The 17,930-nt window shown below is 38.4% G+C and overlaps 1 protein-coding gene across 3 annotated transcripts in view; it reads left to right on the top strand.

Annotated features, from left to right (window-relative positions):
- Nucleotides 1-4,317: 4,317 nt before the first annotated feature.
- LOC121264857 (U11/U12 small nuclear ribonucleoprotein 35 kDa protein) overlaps nt 4,318-17,930 on the top strand; it is a 29,667-nt gene continuing 16,054 nt past the window's right edge. The window contains exons 1-4 of one of the 3 annotated variants that reach the window (XM_041168185.1): nt 4,318-4,455; nt 4,601-4,658; nt 4,767-4,864; nt 9,492-9,543. In XM_041168185.1, the coding sequence (XP_041024119.1) occupies nt 4,366-4,455; nt 4,601-4,658; nt 4,767-4,864; nt 9,492-9,543 (298 nt within the window). In that variant the 5' untranslated portion in view covers nt 4,318-4,365. The other 2 variants (XM_041168176.1, XM_041168191.1) reach the window with 2 other exon arrangements.

Raw genomic sequence — 17,930 nt, 5'->3', positions numbered from 1 at the left:
CTGAGAGTTCGGAGCAGACGACTTCAAATGATGTTCCACCAGTGTTCGAGGAGTTCTTTCCGATAAAGTAGTCTGCTTCATCCGATGATGATAATGAAGAGCACCACTCGCACGAGGCCAATACGGAGACGGTTATCCGCAATGATGGTAAGAAGAAATCTGATTGGCTTAGATCCGTTCAGTGGTGGAATAACCCAACCTCAGATCCACGACCCAAAGAGGTAGAAAATGAAAAAAAAAATCTTTTTTTTTCTTTTGTAGTTTTGTTTGGTTGCTGAGTAAACTCGAGGGAAAGGATGAGAAAGATTGAAGCTTTTTAAGGGTTTTTGGCAAGATGTACCGAGAAAGGCAACGAATTTGAAGAGGAACGGTGGCAGTGGCAGTGGCGGTGGTGGTGGTGCTTTCAGCCTTTCCAAAGAGAGAAAAGTGTTGGGAAGAGCAGTGCATCAAAGGAAAAGACGCCTTCTTCTCTGGCACGGGAGGCGGCGCCAGCTGTGGGGGTAGCTACGATGAGTTCGTCGGCGGTAACAGCCACCGGAGGGAGTGATGGAAATGACAGAAGAGAACAAAGAGAAGGGCAGTCTCAGAGAAAGCAGAGGTGGAATTGGTCCCCTGAGTTGCACAGGCGGTTCTTGAATGCGCTTCAACAACTTGGTGGTTCACATGGTGTGTAATTGTGAGTGTTTTTGTTCTTTTTGAAATAAATTTTAATTATTTTGAAGGAGGAATTTGATTGCAATTTTGTGGATCAAGGAGTAGCAGAGGACAGACTCTAATTACTTCGGGAAGTAACTGGTGCATTTAGGCCTGGGATCTTGACAGCACTTACGAGAGTTAGTGGAGCTGGAAAGACAACATTGACGGATGTTTTAGCAGGAAGAAAGACAGGTGGTTACATTGAAGGTGATATTAGAATCTCCGGATTGCCTAAGAAACAAGAAACCTTTGCAAGAATTTCTGGTTACTGTGAACAAAATGATATACACTCGCCTCGAGTCACAGTTCGAGAATCCTTGGTATACTCAACTTTCCATCGACTCCCTAGAGAAGTCAGCGATAAGGAAAAGATGATAAGAACTATAACTGCTTCAAACCATGTATTTGGCAATGATTAGGAGCTAAAACAATTTCTTCCTGGGTTTCAACTTTCCAGATATTTGTTGATGAAGTTATGGAATTGGTAGAACTAGACAATCTCAAGAATGCAATAGTGGGGCTTCCAGGATTGTCAACAGAACAGAGAAAGAGGTTGACCATTGCCATTGAGCTTGTTGCTAATCCCTCGATCATTTTCATGGATGAACCAACTTCAGGTCTTGATGCAAGGGCAGCAACCATGTATGCTGCTGTACTGTTTGTATGAACATTGGAGTAATGTATGCTGCTATACTGTTTGTAGGAATTAATAACTGTGCCACAGTACAACCAATTATATCTGTTGAAAGAACGGTATTTTATCGAGAAAGAGCTGTCGGGATGTACTCTGCATTGCCATATGCCCTTCCACAGGTTAGAGGGATTTTATTTTAGAAAATTATCATGCTTTCTTCTGTGACTTTCTCTTTTTGAGTATCCAATATTTAGGGATCCTTGAGCATTTATAATCCTATGTTGAAAGACTAGGTTTATCAATAGTTGAAGAAGGCCAATTATCTTAAATGAGTTCATCAGCCATCTTCATCTACAAAATTTCTAAATTTCCTTTCACACAATAGATCAGTATAAGCTTGAGCTTTGTATGGTAGAGCACTATCAAAAAAAGTGTGGATGTCAGAAGATTGTTGCAGATGTCATAAATTATCTTTGATTTCTATGCGTCAAAGTTTTCTGGGAGAATCCACTTCTTAGAAAAGTAATCAATTTTTTCCAACCAATAAAGAGCATCCAGCCCTATTTTCACAAAGAGAACTTTCTATAGGTGCCAATCAATTGGCACAACTCTGTTCACTCTTTTAAACAAAAATAATATAATTTTGAGTATTTGATGTGCAGGTGATTGCTGAAATTCCTTACGTGTTTGTCCAAACAACATATTATACACTTATTGTGTATGCCATGGTGAGCTTTCAATGCACAGCCGCAAAATTCTTCTGGTTTTTCTTCGTCTCCTTCCTCTACTTCACATACTAGGGCATGATGACCGTTTCCATCACACCAAACCATCAAGTAGCATCCGTTTTTGCAGCAGGTCTCTTCAATATTTTCTCAGGGTTCTTTATCCCAAAACCCGTGAGTGGCATTTCTATTATCACAGGCACTCATGCTTTCAAATAATTTTGTGTAAATAAAACTTCATGAGAATAACTTGAGCATGCATTTTGACACATATTTCGTTGGTGTTTAAAATTTCAGAGAATTTCGAAGTGGTGGATCTGGTATTACTGGGTTTGCCCAGTAGCGTGGACTGTTTTTGGATTGATTGTGTCCCAATATGGTGATGTGGAGGACACCATTAAAGTACCAGGAAAGGCGCATGACCCCACTGTTAAGTGGTATGTAGAAAACCATTTCGGGCATGATCCCAATTTCATGGGTCCAGTTGCTGGAGTTTTGGTTGGCTTCACGGTCTTCTTCGCATCAATGTATGCCTACTGCATAAAGACTCTCAACTTCCAGATGAGATAGAAGATAATTCTTGATCAAGTAAATTAATCAACTCTTGTACATATAAAACAGAAGCCATCCACGATTGAAAAAAGAATGGCAATTGTGTAAGGTTTGAGTTTTCATTTTTTAGGAATCTTTAGGATGTTTATTATTTAAAGAATGTGTTCAGTACTAAGAAAGATGATCGATCAATATCTGAAAGATCATCATCCGAAGACTGAAAATTGGGGCTCAAGAGTACTAATATTTTTACTAATGACGAAGTCAAAAGCCATTTACAGGTTTGTAATTGCTAATCATCGTTTCATTGGGTCCTAATATTTTTTAGACCAATTCGATTTTAGATCAAATCAAAGAATTTTCCGTTCAGGAATGGACAACCGTACAAAGAGGAACCCTAAAAATACGTTTATATGCTAAGAAACGATAGGAACGAGAAGCATGCCCAAGTAAATCGCAAATAGAAGACTTCCAGAAACTAAAATTACTAGCTCCTGCAAGATTCGTGCTCTCATTCCTCTATTTTCCTTTTAAGTTTCCCTTCAACCAAGCAAAACATATAGGGAAAGAAAGCAATTATAAAACTAAAAAGCAATTATAAAACTTTCTTTTTTCCAAACACCAATTATTTTATTTTTAAAAATGCATTTAGCCTCGTAAACAAAATTTAAAGTTAAAAATTCCAATGTCATTATTTAGGTCCGTTTGTTTTTGTATATGAGATGAGATGAAATTAGATGAGTTAAAGTAAAGTTGAAAACAATATTGTTATATTATATTTTTTAATATTATTTTCGTTTTGAGATTTTAAAAAGTTAAATTATTTATTTTATTTTGTGTGAAAATTTGAGAAAATTATAATGATTATATGAGATGAGAATGATTATCTTAAAAATTTTAATTTTTAATTATTATCTAATATAATTTATAATTTAACATTATTCAAATTGAAAATAATATATTCAATGCATTTAAAGTGCTAAGGCATATGTTGAACTAGACAATAAATTGGAAAGCTAGCTGCTACTATGTTTTGTGAAGTAGCAGAAGTGACATTTGGTTGTTCAGCAGTTGAGTTGATGGAACATGCTGGAGATGTATCTTTTAAAATTTTTATTCAAAAATTGAGTTTGATTATAATGAGTTAATTAAAAAAGAAATTGAGTTTTTATTAATTATGTAAAGCTATTCAAAATTTATTTTGCAGGAACATTGACCATATATTAAAAGTGTTATGGAGAAATTATCAAAAAAAATTTGGAAGATTCAAATTTATGTAGATCCAAAGAAACTGGAGGAAAAAAACATAGGCATTTTAATGTCTTCTCTATTGAGGTAATGCAAGATGAGAAAAATGCTAGATCGTCATTCTAGAATCAAAATTATCTCAAACAACTTTCATAAAATTATGGGCGATATTTATTTATAGGACCATATTATAACTTCTATTAATGTTCTTCTTTTATAATATATCATAACGTGTAATTTTTTATAAATTACATAAATATTACATTATTATTTAATTAATCAAAAACATTACGTCCTTATTAATAAATTAGTTCTAAAAAAAAAATGAAATATAAACTAAGCAAATGTGTATTGAACGTTGCTTTCACCGTATATGTGTGTATATATATATATATTATTTTGAAAATAACGCTCTTCCATATAAAATTGCTTTATGTCAACAAGAGGACATTATATTATAGCATTTGATAAAATAGAAGAATGAAACCCTGTGAAATAGGTTGATTGAAGATGGAGAGAATGAGTGCGAACAAAATAAACGCAGTGTTCTACGCCGAGTCGTACCATCCCATCCAGGCCGGAAGCATAGACGGAACCGACATTCTCCCATTTGATAAAATAGAAGAAGAAACCCTGTGAAATAGGTTGATTGAAGATGGAGAGAATGAGTGCGAACAAAATAAACGCAGTGTTCTACGCCGCGTGGTACCATCCCATCCAGGCCGGAAGCATAGACGGAACCGACATTCTCCCACACGACAACGCCGTTTACCGAGCCCATCTCTGCTCCTCCGCTGGCCTCTGTATCCTTTCTCGCTCTTCTCATAATTTTCACTTTTTCACTTGTCTTCCTGTGATTCCCGCATTCCTATTTCAACCCCCGACTTGAAAGTTGAAACCTCTTTTTGCAGATGACCCCTTTGGTGATCCTAAAGTCATCGGAGACCCTTATTGCACCATCTTTGTCGGTCGTCTCTCTCACCTCACCACGGAAGACACTCTCCGCAAGGTATGCTTTCAAAGCTTTTTACTTTCCCTTTCTTTCTGTATGTTTGGCTGCTGAGAAAACTAATATAGTTGATAAGGTTGATCTATAAAGCAACGGCCTCGTGACATGATGATGATCATATGAGTCAGTTGAAGAATGGTTGTGAAAACAAACGAGGCCGTTGATTTGTAATCGGATAGAAAGTTGTTTTAAGCCTCTTAAAATTATCGCGTTAGCTCCATTTCGCGAAGCGGTTAGATGTTGAGGTATCGGTAGTATTTAGTTTGAAGTTTGTTTGGTTGCGAAGAAATTGTAGTGAAAAAATACAAGTACGGAGTTATTTTTTAAGAAAAATTTTCAAGCTGTTTTGGTACTTGAGAATTTAAAACTAATTTTCATCTTGAATACTTGCATTCTCAAGCTCATGGAGGTTCATTAAATTTATCCTAATGTAGGAAAATAATAATACTTGGTTTAATTTTCACTACAGAAAATCTAGAAGAGCAAAGGAAAGGAGAGAAAATTGTATTATTTTCTGTTGTGCCGTCAGTCATGGAGAAAGTTCATAGAAAACAAATTGAGGGAAGCAATTTTGACCTAAAGAATAAAAATAATTTTGTTGTTTGGAAAGAGTGGGTCATTATAGATGGAATCAAATATCAGAAGCTGAATTTCATTTCTCATTGAGTCTGTAGAGGCATATATTGCCACATTTATAGTCTTAGAACATTAGAGACTTATTGTAGAACCGTAGACAGCAAAGGCTCATTTAAGAACTCAATTAACTTAATTATGCTTCTTTGAGGACTCTTTAGTTATGCCACGAGTCAGCTCGATCCCTGTATACCCTGATTCATAGACCTCCAAAATGAACATTATCAGAAGTATCTCATTAATAGCTTATAGACGCATGTGAGAGGTTTACCAAACTAGGAAGATGTCGTGGGTGAATGAGCTGCCTTTTCAATTGTAGTTGTATGGATTTTTGAGCGATTGTACAAGAGCAACATCCTAGGTGAAATCTTTTCGTTCGTCAACTCTCCTTGTTGGAGAGATGGACTTTGAATGCTCAAGATCACTCAAAAGTTTATGCATAGTGCTAAGTTGAAAATCTAAAGTGCTGATCAGTATGCTGAGAACTCGACCTCATGCTCTAAAGTGTTGCAAGTATCAGGAGTCCCAAAAGTATGGAATTGCATAAAGCATAGGATAAAGATCTTGAGTATCAGATGCCTCTTGTGTTCGGATAAAAAATTTATGTAGGTTAACAAAAAAGTCATTCTGAAAATTGTATTGAAGTTCAAACTTTGGGATTTTGAAGCTTCCAAATCCAAGTTTCAAATTTTATGTAGGATGACTCAACATACAATTTCTAACAACCTTAAATATAAATCAAATGAAGTTGTTCAGAGCTGAACTTGGCTTCCCTTAGAAAGGGCTTCCCATGCTTCAGAAAGAGAAAAAAGAGTTCTCTGCTTTGATTTCCTCTCAACTCCAATTTTGACCAAAATGACCTCCTCTCAGATCCTTCATCATACTTGTCAAAACCATGCGCTCCCCTTTATTTCTAGGCCTCAAGACCAACAATTGGTGACCTCCTGAAAGAATACTAATTCGACTCTGGTCATGTCATTGGATTCATCAACACTGACATCTTGTCTACGCATTAGAGCTTCAAGGATGAGACCTTGGCCGAAACAAATAAAGCCTAAGAAAGTTCTACCTCAAGATCCCTCATCCAAACATAGGATTAGTGAAAGATGAAATTCTCTAATAAGACTGTTGAATTCTTGAGGAATGACAAAGTCAATTAGGAATCCTTGGTTTATTTGATTGGTTTTTTTATGTGCTAAAACTATTCGACTAAGCTACCCCTCCACATTTAATTATTTGCTGTTATCTTTATGTCTCCCACCTCCTTTTACTTACTTTCGACCTAAATAGGGGACAAACAACTTTTCGATTCTTAAGCCAACATATTAGTCTTCTTGGGTTCAACTGAACCCATTGTAGGATCACTACTTGTGATATTTATCCATAGACATAATCTCTAGTCAGTAGCCAGACTCGTTAATTTCTTTTTTTGTGTTTTGGTAGAAACAAAAACCAATATGCTAATAAACATAAAAGATCACTGGAAAGAAAAAAATATTTTTTTTAGTTTTCTAATAAAAAACTCTCAAATTAGAAAATAGAAATCAAGGGGAAAAGGAATTAGTTGTTCAACCATATATGAAATCTTTCCTAATGGGAGAGATAGAATGCTATGGAAACATACGGGGAGCAAAAAGTTTTGTTAAATCATTTTATAAGGTGTTGACAGATCAACAACATATTTCATTCCCGTGGAAGTGTATTTGAAGGGTTCCGGTGCCGTCTAAAGTTGCTTTTTTTACTTGGACTGATGCTTTAGGAAAGATTTTGACAGTGGATAATTTAAGGAAACGTGGGATGATTGTAATGGAGGGGTATTTCATGTGTAAGAAAAATGGTGAATTCATTGACCATCTACTTCTACATTCTGAGGTGGCTAGGGAGTTATGGGTTGACATTTTTAATAGAGCTGGGTTGACTTGGGTTATGCCTAAAAGTGTGATGGAGCTTCTAGCATGTTGAAATAGGCATCATGATAGCTCTCAACTGGTAGCGGCGTGGAGGATGATTCCTTTGTGCTCCATTGCTGTTGACTTCAATGGCATGTGGACCTACATGATTTTCTTGTCTCTATTGTGCCTTCTTAGTTAGGGCATACAATTGCTTTCTTCTTGTGTATTGTACTCTATGCCCATTCATTGATCAATAAAATTTGTTTACTTACCAAAAAAGAAAAAAAGTGGTGTTTATGGAAGGAAATGAATGAGAGGTGCTTCAACAATAAGGAGAGAGTTGTGGAGGAACTCTGGAATTTTTTTGTGTTTTTTTGGGTTTAGTGGTTTTATGCTATTGTACTAAAGGGAGGGAATGTTCATGAGTTTTTGTTTTCTTTTCAATTTTCTAGAATGTAATTAGGTGTCTCTTTTGTATACTTCCTGTGTACATGGGCTTTGCCTAGTTTCATTTGATCAATAAAGTTTCTTACTTATAAAAAAAATAAAAAATCCGCTCTCTGAAACCAAGAAAAACATGTGAACAAAGTTATAAGGATCAAACTTGAAAAAACGTAGAAGCAAAAAGCAATACAAGAATACAAGATCTTGTGCTGCCTACGAATTATCTTAACCAAGCATTAATTGGTGGATTGGTCCCCTCCTTTGCTGTGCTCGTCCTCTTCCGAGGAGGACTACTTTCTCGCTATATATGAGCTGCCTACAAATTACGACCTCCCCTTTTGCTTTTTAGGTTGAATTTTTTTTCTTTTTTGGTGTGGGGGGGGGGGGGGGGGGCTCATACTGCCACAACTCTATAGATGTGTGGCTAGCTCTACCATTTGTGCGTATCCCGGTCGCTTCTTTCCTACTAGGGATACTCACTGCATCAGAATTCCTAACAACTTTCTTTTAACAAAAAACAGTTTCAGGGGCCACATCTCCTGAGGGGAGGCTGTAATTTGTAGGTAGCTCATACAGAGTGAGAAACTAGCTTCTCCCTAAGGAACTAGATGGAGTCAGTTATAGTGATCCTGCTACTGTAAAAACATATTCTAGACGTGCTTAATTGGGAGAAATCTTTGAATTAGATCGTGCTACATTGAAATCCGAAGGTGTTTTTTGTAGCAGTCCCAAGGGGTTTGTTTACTTTTGGACATGCTTCGTTTTCTCTGCTCTTTTTATTCGGACGTATTTGGCATGGTGCTAGAACCTTGTTTAGAGATGTTTATGCCGGTATTGACCTTTGGATGCTCAAGTAGAATTTGGAGCATTCCAAAAACTTGAGGATCCGATTACAAGAAGACAATTAGTCTGATACAATATTGATTTCTTGATTTCACCTTTATATTTGTGGATTTAACATAGTTTAACATAAATGGGGTACCGGTTAAATCTTGATTTGAATTGCTGCCTTTCCTTCGACTCCTTTTTAGTTATTTGGGAGATGATCCAAAATAAACAGGTTTGGAGGCTATAATTGTAAACCACAATCAAATCTATGGAAGCATTGGGTTATACATTCCTCTTTGTCTTGACTTTAGGAATAACATGTTTCGCTATCTTTTTTAGGGAACCACCTAAAGTTCCAACCAAAAAGATGAAATGATTTTTATTATCTCTAATTCTGATCATCTTGTTATCCTATAATGAACATGACCGATTTAATTAGATGGAAAAAGAAAGGAGAAAGAGTCAATTGATTAGTCTTATCTATTTCCGGAGTATCTATCTAGTCTTCTCTTACTATAATATCTTGTTTTGACTGTATTGTGCTATATGTCAATTAATAACCCAGGAAAATTTGCGTTCTCTTGGTTTATTCCGCCTTAGGAGTAGGAGTAGTTCAAAAAGAGGGATTAGCATTATTGACCCAATGATAAAGCACTAACACCTTCCTTGTTGGGGCTCCCCGCAATGGGAAAATGCTCTAAATTTTATTTAATTGATTAATACATGTCACTCTGCATTTGGTAGATGTATATTTCTTATTTTCTTCTTATTATGAATGAAAATTCCTTTGTTCTAATCAACAGAAAATAAATATGGTCTTGGTCTTTTAGGCAATGGGCGTGTATGGGAGGGTGAGGAACTTGCGCTTGGTTCGGCACATTGGTAAAGATCTTCATGTGATCTTAAACAATTCTCTCGATGTGGATGCTGTTACATATCTTCAGTTATTTAAACTTTATTTAAGTTGTTTACCAACTTATGAAATCTTAGTTCTGCATTTCTTGTTGGCTAAAGAATTTTATTTTGCAAGACTTGCTTGTTTGGCTTCTCAAGAGTACTAATCCCTACCACTAATATTGATATCTTTAAATTGCAATAGTTGAATTATTGGTTAAATGATGCATACTGTGTCCATCAATTCTTGCTCTTTTATGTAGATAGACTTTGTTGATGTAGAAATTCTTTTTGATTAAAGTTTTCCGAGCTGTGAACTGTGACCATTGAAATATCATTTCTTATCATTTCTATTGCCCTGCTGCAGTTGTGTATCTTTTGCCTTAGGAGAATTCTTATTCAAATACATCATGATTGTTTAGTTCCGTGGTGTTTAGTTCTTTTTCTGCTACGTTTTATGCATCGTCATGTCGGGATGGGTTCGAATAGGAATGTTATCATTGATCAAAAGTGTTTTGAGTTCAAAAAGCTTAATGAAAGATGGTGGAAAATCACGGAGAGTAGTTGTCGCATTGTGAAATACATCATCATTGACCAAGAAGCTTTGGGTTGGTTGGCTGTCATGGTGAATGAAGGTATAGCCTGTGGGGATTCCTCTGTGTTCCTTAGAAAGAGAAGAGTTGGGGATTAGGTCTTGGTGATGCAGAGACTACGTAACGTTTGAGAATTTTTTTTCATTATCGGAGTTTAGTAAGGAGAATAGGCGTGGTTTAGTAGTGATTCCGGAAGGGAGAATGGGGGTAGGCTGGAGAAATTTTGGGGATATATTGAAGGAACTTGCTGATACATTCTCTGTTTTTTTTTTGGGGGGGGGGGGAATAATAGAGGAAGTTGTCCATGGTTGTTTTCTTCTTCGTCGCAGGAGCAGGAACAGGGGCACCTTGGTTTCTCTTCGTACAGGGAGGCCTTGTCACAAGAGCCAAAATTTGCAGAAAGGACAATAGTGGTGAAGGCGCAGCACGGCAATGGGAATGGCACTGGCAGGTGCATGTCGAGGCTGGATATGGAAAATCTGTTGCACACAGTGGTTGATATGGAAAAACAAGTGGATATTTTGCACATTAACTTGGCTCATGTGAAATAGTGCGTGGAGGAGGGGTTAAAGTGGGGTATGGAGTTGGGTCAGGAAATAGGCCCACGTAGTGAGCTGTGTAATGTGGGTTTTAAGGGGAAGGATTCGGTTTCATACGGGAGTCAGCAAGGGGCCTCTCAAGTGGCTCAGGCCTAGCCACTGGCCCATTTGGGGCAACAGGATCCCCCGATCCCTCTGGGCCCAGGTTCAACCTCTGGCCCAGGCCCAGTCCCTGACTCAGATTCAGCCTTGGGCCCAGACGGTAAATCCCGTATGGAGATGCAGAGATTCGGGCGAGGTCCCTCCGTTGTCGAAGCCTAGTTTTCCACCGCCGGTGGTGGCCCAGAGATTTACGCCGGTGGTAGCGGACTCGCCGGCGAAGTTCGGGATGTCAGTGGTCGTGTCGACAGGTTTTAAGGAACCTGTCATTACAAATCCCGTGAGACCCCTCATCTCATCGGAAGATGCGTAGAAGCCAGTGTGCGAGGAGGGGTTGTCGTCGTTGGGGATAGGTTTGCGGGCAAGGTCTGGGGGCTTGGAGAATGAGCCGGTAGCTGTCAGAGACCAATTTTCATGCCGACAGTCTTCTGAGGTTAGTTTGTGTAGCGTCGAGAAGGAAATTTTGTCCTCGGAATCAGCACAGAAGCAGTCGAGTGTGGTGGTCGGAGGTCCCATTGACTTTCTTGTGCCGTTTGTCATGTCGGAGTATGGGTGTTTGATTCCAGTGAAGGATTTGGGCTCTCTGAGAAGTTTTTTTTGAATTTGGGGGGTTATGTGGGAGGTGATTTTGAAGTTGTGATGGGACTTTCTGAAACTCTTGTGGTACCTAGTGAATCTATTGTAGCTAGTGCTTCAGGTTCAGACTCAAACATGCAATTGGCTCTGTTTGACAATAATAGTGTTGGTGGGGAGGGGGCTGTTTTAACCCCTTTGTGTACTCTTCCTCCCAGTTATAAATACAAGAGTAGTCTGTCAAGCTGGGTGTTTAAGAAGGTAGAGGAATTACAAGCTGTTATTGGGATCTCTTTTGGAGGTTATGAAGAACAATTCAAGGCTCTTCTTGTGGCAATTGAAGATAGCCATTCGAAGTCAGCCACAAAGCGGGATAGAGAACTTAAAAGGTTAACTTGTTCCATCAATTACGATGTAAAGGAATGGAGTGGCGAAAGGGAGAGATCGAAAGGGAGGGGCAATCAATGTCCAAATGAAGCCTAAGATTTTATCTTGGAATGTACGGGGGCTTAATGATCGCAATAAACGCCTTCGTATCAAATCTTTATTGCGAATGTAGAAGGGTGATGTGGTGTGTTTTCAAGAAACAAAGCTACGTTTTATTGATAGAATTGTGCGAAGTTTATGGGGGTGCTCGTATGTGGGTTGATCTTATTTAGCCTCTTGAGGAGCCTCAAGTGGTGTATTATTAATGTGGGAAAAGAGTGGTTAAGGTGATTGAGGAGTGTATTGGAGATTTCTCGGTGGCGACTTTATTTAAAAATGTGGATGACGGATGGAAATGGGTATTTGTAGGCTCCTATGGTCCTAATGTGGATAGGGAGAGGAGAAGGTTGTGGGAGGAGTTGTCAGGCATATACTCACTATGGGATGTGCCGTGGTGCATGGGGGGTGATTTTAACATTACTCGCTTTCCAAGCGAGCGATCAGGGCATTATCGGAACACTGTGGCTATGGAGGAGTTCTCTGAGTTCATTTTTTATCTGGATCTCATGGATCTCCCCCTGGTAGGGGGGAGTACACTTGGTCAAATGGTCGAGTGTGGTCAAAATTGGACAGATTCCTCGTCTCTCCTTTGTGGGAAGCCCACTATCCGGAAGTCAGTCAAAAACGGTTAGCCCGAATCAGCTCAGACCATTTTCCTATATTACTAGATTGTGGGGGCATTCACAGGGGGTCGCCGGTACTTCAAGTTCGAAAACATGTGGCTAACATCGGATGGATTCATAGAGATGGTGCGTACCTGGTGGTCATCGTATCATTTTATTGGTACTCCAAGTTTTATTCTTGCAGGCAAGCTGAAGTCGTTGAAACAAGATTTGAAGAAGTGGAACTTGGAAGTTTTTGGCCATATCGATGATCAAAAGTCAACACTATTGGAGGAATTGCAGGAGCTAGAGGGCAAAGAAATATTGGGAGATAATTTGGAGGAGGTGTTATTGAGGAAGGGTATGGTTATGGCAAATTTGGAAAGGGTTTTGCTGTTGGAAGAGATTTCATGGCACCAAAAATCTAGAGCCCTTTGGTTGAAAGAAGGTGATAAGTGCACGAAGTTCTTTCATAAAGTGGCCAATTCACATCGGCGCAACAACGTTATTGAGTCTCTACATTCAGGTTCTCAGGTGCTATCTTTTCCCCCTGAGCTAGAAAACCATATTGTGCACTATTATGAGACCCTTCTCTCAAAAACGGTTTCTTGGAGGCTGAAGCTCAATGCCTTGCCTTTTAAAGCTATTGACTCTCAGAGTGTGAGTGTATTGGAGAGACCTTTTGATGAAGAAGAGATCTATAAGGTTATCTCTAGGATGGCCAAGGATAAAGCACCAGGCCCGGATGGGTTTTTTATGGGTTTCTTTCAAACTTGTTGGGACATAGTGAAAGTTGATGTTTTGCAGGTCTTTAGTGAATTTCACTCTTTTCAAAAGTTTGAAAAATCCCTTAATGCAACATTCATTGTGCTCATTCCTAAGAAACATGGGGCTTCGAATATTTGAGGATTTCCTCCCTATAAGCCTGGTTAGTGGTGTTTATAAGATTATTTGAAGGTTCTAGCTAACAGGTTATGCCCTGTGCTGGAACATATTCTCTCCAAGCCTCAGAACATATTTATCCGTGGGAGACAAATCCTGGATTCGGTGCTTATCACAAATGAATGCTTGGATCATAGACTGCAGGAGGGAGGTTCAAGGATTCTTTGCAAGCTTGACATGGAAAAGGCATATGATCATGTCAATTGGGAATTCCTCTTATACCTGCTTGAGAGGTGTGGTTTTGGGAATAGGTGGATTTCTTGGATGCGTCATTGTATTTCAACCGCCCGATTTCCAGTTCTAGTTAATGATACACCGGCTGGTTTCTTTGATAGTTCCCGGGGATTACGGCAGGGAGATCCTCTTTCTCCTCTTTTGTTTGTTATAGTCATGGAGGCTTTAAGTCGGATGGTGCAGGCCGCTATTGGTGGAGGTTTCTTATCTGGTTTTCAGGTGGGCAGTGGGTCTGATGGCCCTATTACCATTTCACACCTTTTTTGCAGATGACACCTTAATCTTTGTGAAGCAGATAATAGCCAAATCCAAACCTTACGAGCATTGCTACTTTGTTTTGAAGCAGTGTCAGGGCTTAAAGTGAATCTTGGTAAGTCCGAGATGGTTCCGGTGGGTGAGGTCTCAAATATCCTTAGTTTAGCAAGTTTTTTGGATTGTAAGGTGCCTTCTTTACCAATGAAATATTTGGGTCTTCCGTTGGGAGCAACTTTCAAGGCTAGAGCTATATGGGATGGGGTGGTGGAAAAGATAGAGAAAATTTTGGCTGGTTGGAAACGGGTGTATTTGTCGAAAGGGGGTCGTCTCACTCTTATCAAGAGCACTCTTACTAACCTCCCCACATATTTCTTATCTCTGTTTTCTATGCCTGCAGGGGTGGTGAATAGGATTGAGAAACTCTTTAGGACATTCTTATGGGGGTTTGGGGGAGGAGAAGAAGTTTCATCTGGTTAGTTGGAAAACAGTATGTGCCCCAGTTGTTTATGGGGGTTGGGAGTGTGTAATTTGAAAATTTTTAATAAAGCTCTATTGGGGAAATAGCTATGGAGATATCACTCGGAAGAAGGATCATTGTGGAAGGAGATTATAGACGCTAGATATGGTGTTACTTGGGGTGGTTGGTGTTCCAATGAAATGAGAGGGGGATATGGAGTGGGTTTATAGAAGTTTATAAGGAAGGGCTAGCCTTGTTTCGAAAAACATATTCGTTTTGTAGCTGGTGAGGGTAGTCGTATAAGTTTCTGGCAGGACGTGTGGTGTGGTGATCATGCATTGGAAAGGGTTTTTCCGGCTCTATCGTATTGCAGCTAATAGGGAGGTCTCAGTGGCGGATATGCGGCCATTTGTTCATGGTTCTCATCAATGAAATATTCTTTTTAATAGGGATTTTCATGATTGGGAATTATCTATTGTCTCAGATTTTTTTCAGTCTATTATATTCCATGGGGACTCCTCTGGCACAGTGTAACAGTTTGAAGTGGAGGTCTAGTCAACACAAAAAATGTACTGTTAAGGCGTATTATAACATTTTGGTTACACAGGAACACAATCCATTTCCCTGGAAGAATATTTGGAGGTCTCTTGTGCCTTCTAAAGTAGTATTTTTTGTATGAAATGCCGCTCTTAGGAAGATCTTGACTACGGACAATTTGCGGAGGAGAGGATGTGCAGTGATGGATTGGTGTTGCATGTGTAAGAAGAATAGAGAATCTGTGGACCATCTCTTACTATATTGTGAAGCAACAAGGGTGTTATGGGATGAGATCTTTTAGGGTTGATGTTGCTTGGGTTATGCCTTTGAGGGTGGTGGATTTGTTAGGTTGTTGGAGGAAGATGCAAGTCTGTCAGCAAGTGGCAGCAGTGTGGAAGATGATCCCGTTGTGCATCATGTGGTGTATTTGGTCGGAAAGGAATGCACGCTGCTTTGAAGATAAGGAACGCTCATTAATTGAGTTGAAGAAGTTCTTTCTCAACACCTTACTGCTTTGGTTTTCCGTTATTGTATTAAACGGGAACAATGCCCATGATTTCTTGTCTTTAATTTCTCATACTTAGAATGTTTTTAGGTGTTCTTCTGTATACTTCTTGTGTACATGGCCTATGCCTATTTCATTCATATCAATAATATTATTTCTTACTTATCCAAAAAAAAAAAATTATTGGTTATTTGGTTTCAGTGGAATTTTTGGTTATTCAATTACATATCTCATCATATAATGCTCTAAATCCACTTTGTTTTCTTTTTCTTCTTCCCATTATTTTCTACCATGGAAATCCATATTGGTGACTTCGCTTGTTACTTTGTGAAATGTGATCTTGATCCTCCCACTAAATACACGTATTAATGTTATGGATTTAGCCTTTGAAGATTGTTTTCCTGGTTTGTCTAGTATTTCTAGTTGCAAGGAAGCATGGACCTTTGAGGTCAAATCCTTCTACCATGTGCTTAGGGCTATAAATAAACAATACTATTCGACAAGCCACTCGAGATCGGCTTGGTCAAACTCGAGTACGGCTCAATTTGGTTATTAAATGAGCTGTTTGTGAATACAAAATTTATGGTCGATTATTAAAGAAACAACTTGTACAAAGCTCGGCTCAACTTGTATAAACTCAAATAACTTTGTATTTATTGTTTTTTTAAAGTATTATCTCTACCATATGTAATGATAATATTTAAAATATTCGAAGGGATTAGAGCAAATCATGTTTGTAATACTAAACACGTTACTTGAATCCTTATGAATCTAATTGTTGATAAATGTATGTATAAAATTTATAAAGATATTAGGAAAGAGTCAAAATTTTTATATGAAGTTATAAAATACAATATAGATAATCAATTTTATCTAAATGAAGCAGCTCATGAACAAGTTCAAACTTGCTTGAATATTAAACAAGCTGTTTGTGAACATAAAATCTAGCTCAATGAACAGCTCGAGTTCGGCTCGTGTTCAAATAAAAATTAAAAAGAACTAGGCTTGACCACCCACTACTTACTCGAATTTGACTCGTTCACACCCCTACTGATGTACTCATTCCTCAACTCAAGGTTCATTTCCTTGGAAGAGTGTATGGAGGAATAAAGCTCCTTCGAAGGTGGCATTATTTGGTTGGACCAGAACGCTTGGAAATATTCTTGCGATAGATAATTTGAGAACAAGATGGGTTATAATAGGATTTGTGTTGTATGTGCAACCAAAGCAGTAAAAACATTGATCTCATTTTGCTTCATTGCAAGATGGTTAAGGAGTTATGGGTATTAATCTTTGTCTTTTTGAGTGTATGCCCAATGACTCTGGAGTTATTGGAGAAGCCAGCAGTCATGGTAATATTGAAGTTTGAAGGATGGTTCCTTTGCGCTTAATGTGGTGTCTTTGGCGGAAGTGCATGTTAGAAGCTTTGAAAATGGTGAGAGGATGGTGTTAGAGATAAAAGCATTTTGCTCAACTCCCTTCATAGTTGGATAGCTGCCCACAACACATTTCAATTTGCTAGTTTTCTAAAGCGTGCTTTATAATATAGTGTTTAATATTGATTTGTCCCAAATTAATAAGATCATTTTTATAATACTTCATTGACATTGAATATTTCATAACTTTTAACAAATTACATTGAATATTTCATATCGTTGAAACTATGTTTAACTCTTGCTATGTTTTGAAGCCGTTTCCGGCTTAAAGGTGAACCTATCAAAATCTGAAATGATCCCTGTTGGTATGGTTAATGATATAGGGGAATTGGCTGATATTTTGGGTTACAAAGTCTCTAGCTGGCCTATGAAGTATCTTCGCATTCCTTTGGGGAGCACCTCATAAATCCATGGCAATGGGACAGGATTATAGAGAAGATTGAATGTCGATTGGATGGTTGGAAAATGATTTATTTGTCCAAATTACTACTTTAATCAAGAGCACCTTATCTAATATTCCAACCTATTGCCTATCTCTTTTTCCTTTGCCTGCAGTAGTGGCTAATAGAATGGAAAGGATATTTTGTGCTTTCTTGTGGGGCAGAATGGAGAGTGAGAAGAAATTCCATTTGCTTAAGTGGGATAAGATATGCACTCCTCTTTCATTGGGAGGTTTGGGGATTAGAAAGCTGAAAGCTTTCAATAAGGGACTTTTAGGGAAATGGCTGTGGAGGTATCATCATGAAGGGGATGCTCTTTGAAGGATTGTTATTGATGCCAAGTATGGGAGTACTTGGGGTGGTTGGTGCTCCAACAAAGTAAGAGAGGCATATGGTGTGGGAGTTCTCCAGAAATTTCAGATTTGCGGTGGGTGGGGAAAACCAGATTAGTTTTTGGCATGACTTATGGTGTGGGGATGGGGCCTTGAAGAATGTTTTCCCCTCTCTTCAGAATTGCTTCAAATAAAGGTGTTTCTATGGCTGATTACATGGATAACACTGCTGGATTTATTCAGTAGTCAATAAGCTTTATTAGAGACGTACAAGATTGGAAGTGG

Source organism: Juglans microcarpa x Juglans regia, chromosome 1D (assembly GCF_004785595.1).
Source record: "Juglans microcarpa x Juglans regia isolate MS1-56 chromosome 1D, Jm3101_v1.0, whole genome shotgun sequence".
NCBI classification, from domain to species: domain Eukaryota; kingdom Viridiplantae; phylum Streptophyta; class Magnoliopsida; order Fagales; family Juglandaceae; genus Juglans; species Juglans microcarpa x Juglans regia.
The sequence above is the reverse complement of the archived record's forward strand: the minus strand, read 5'-3'. Positions and strand labels throughout refer to the sequence as shown.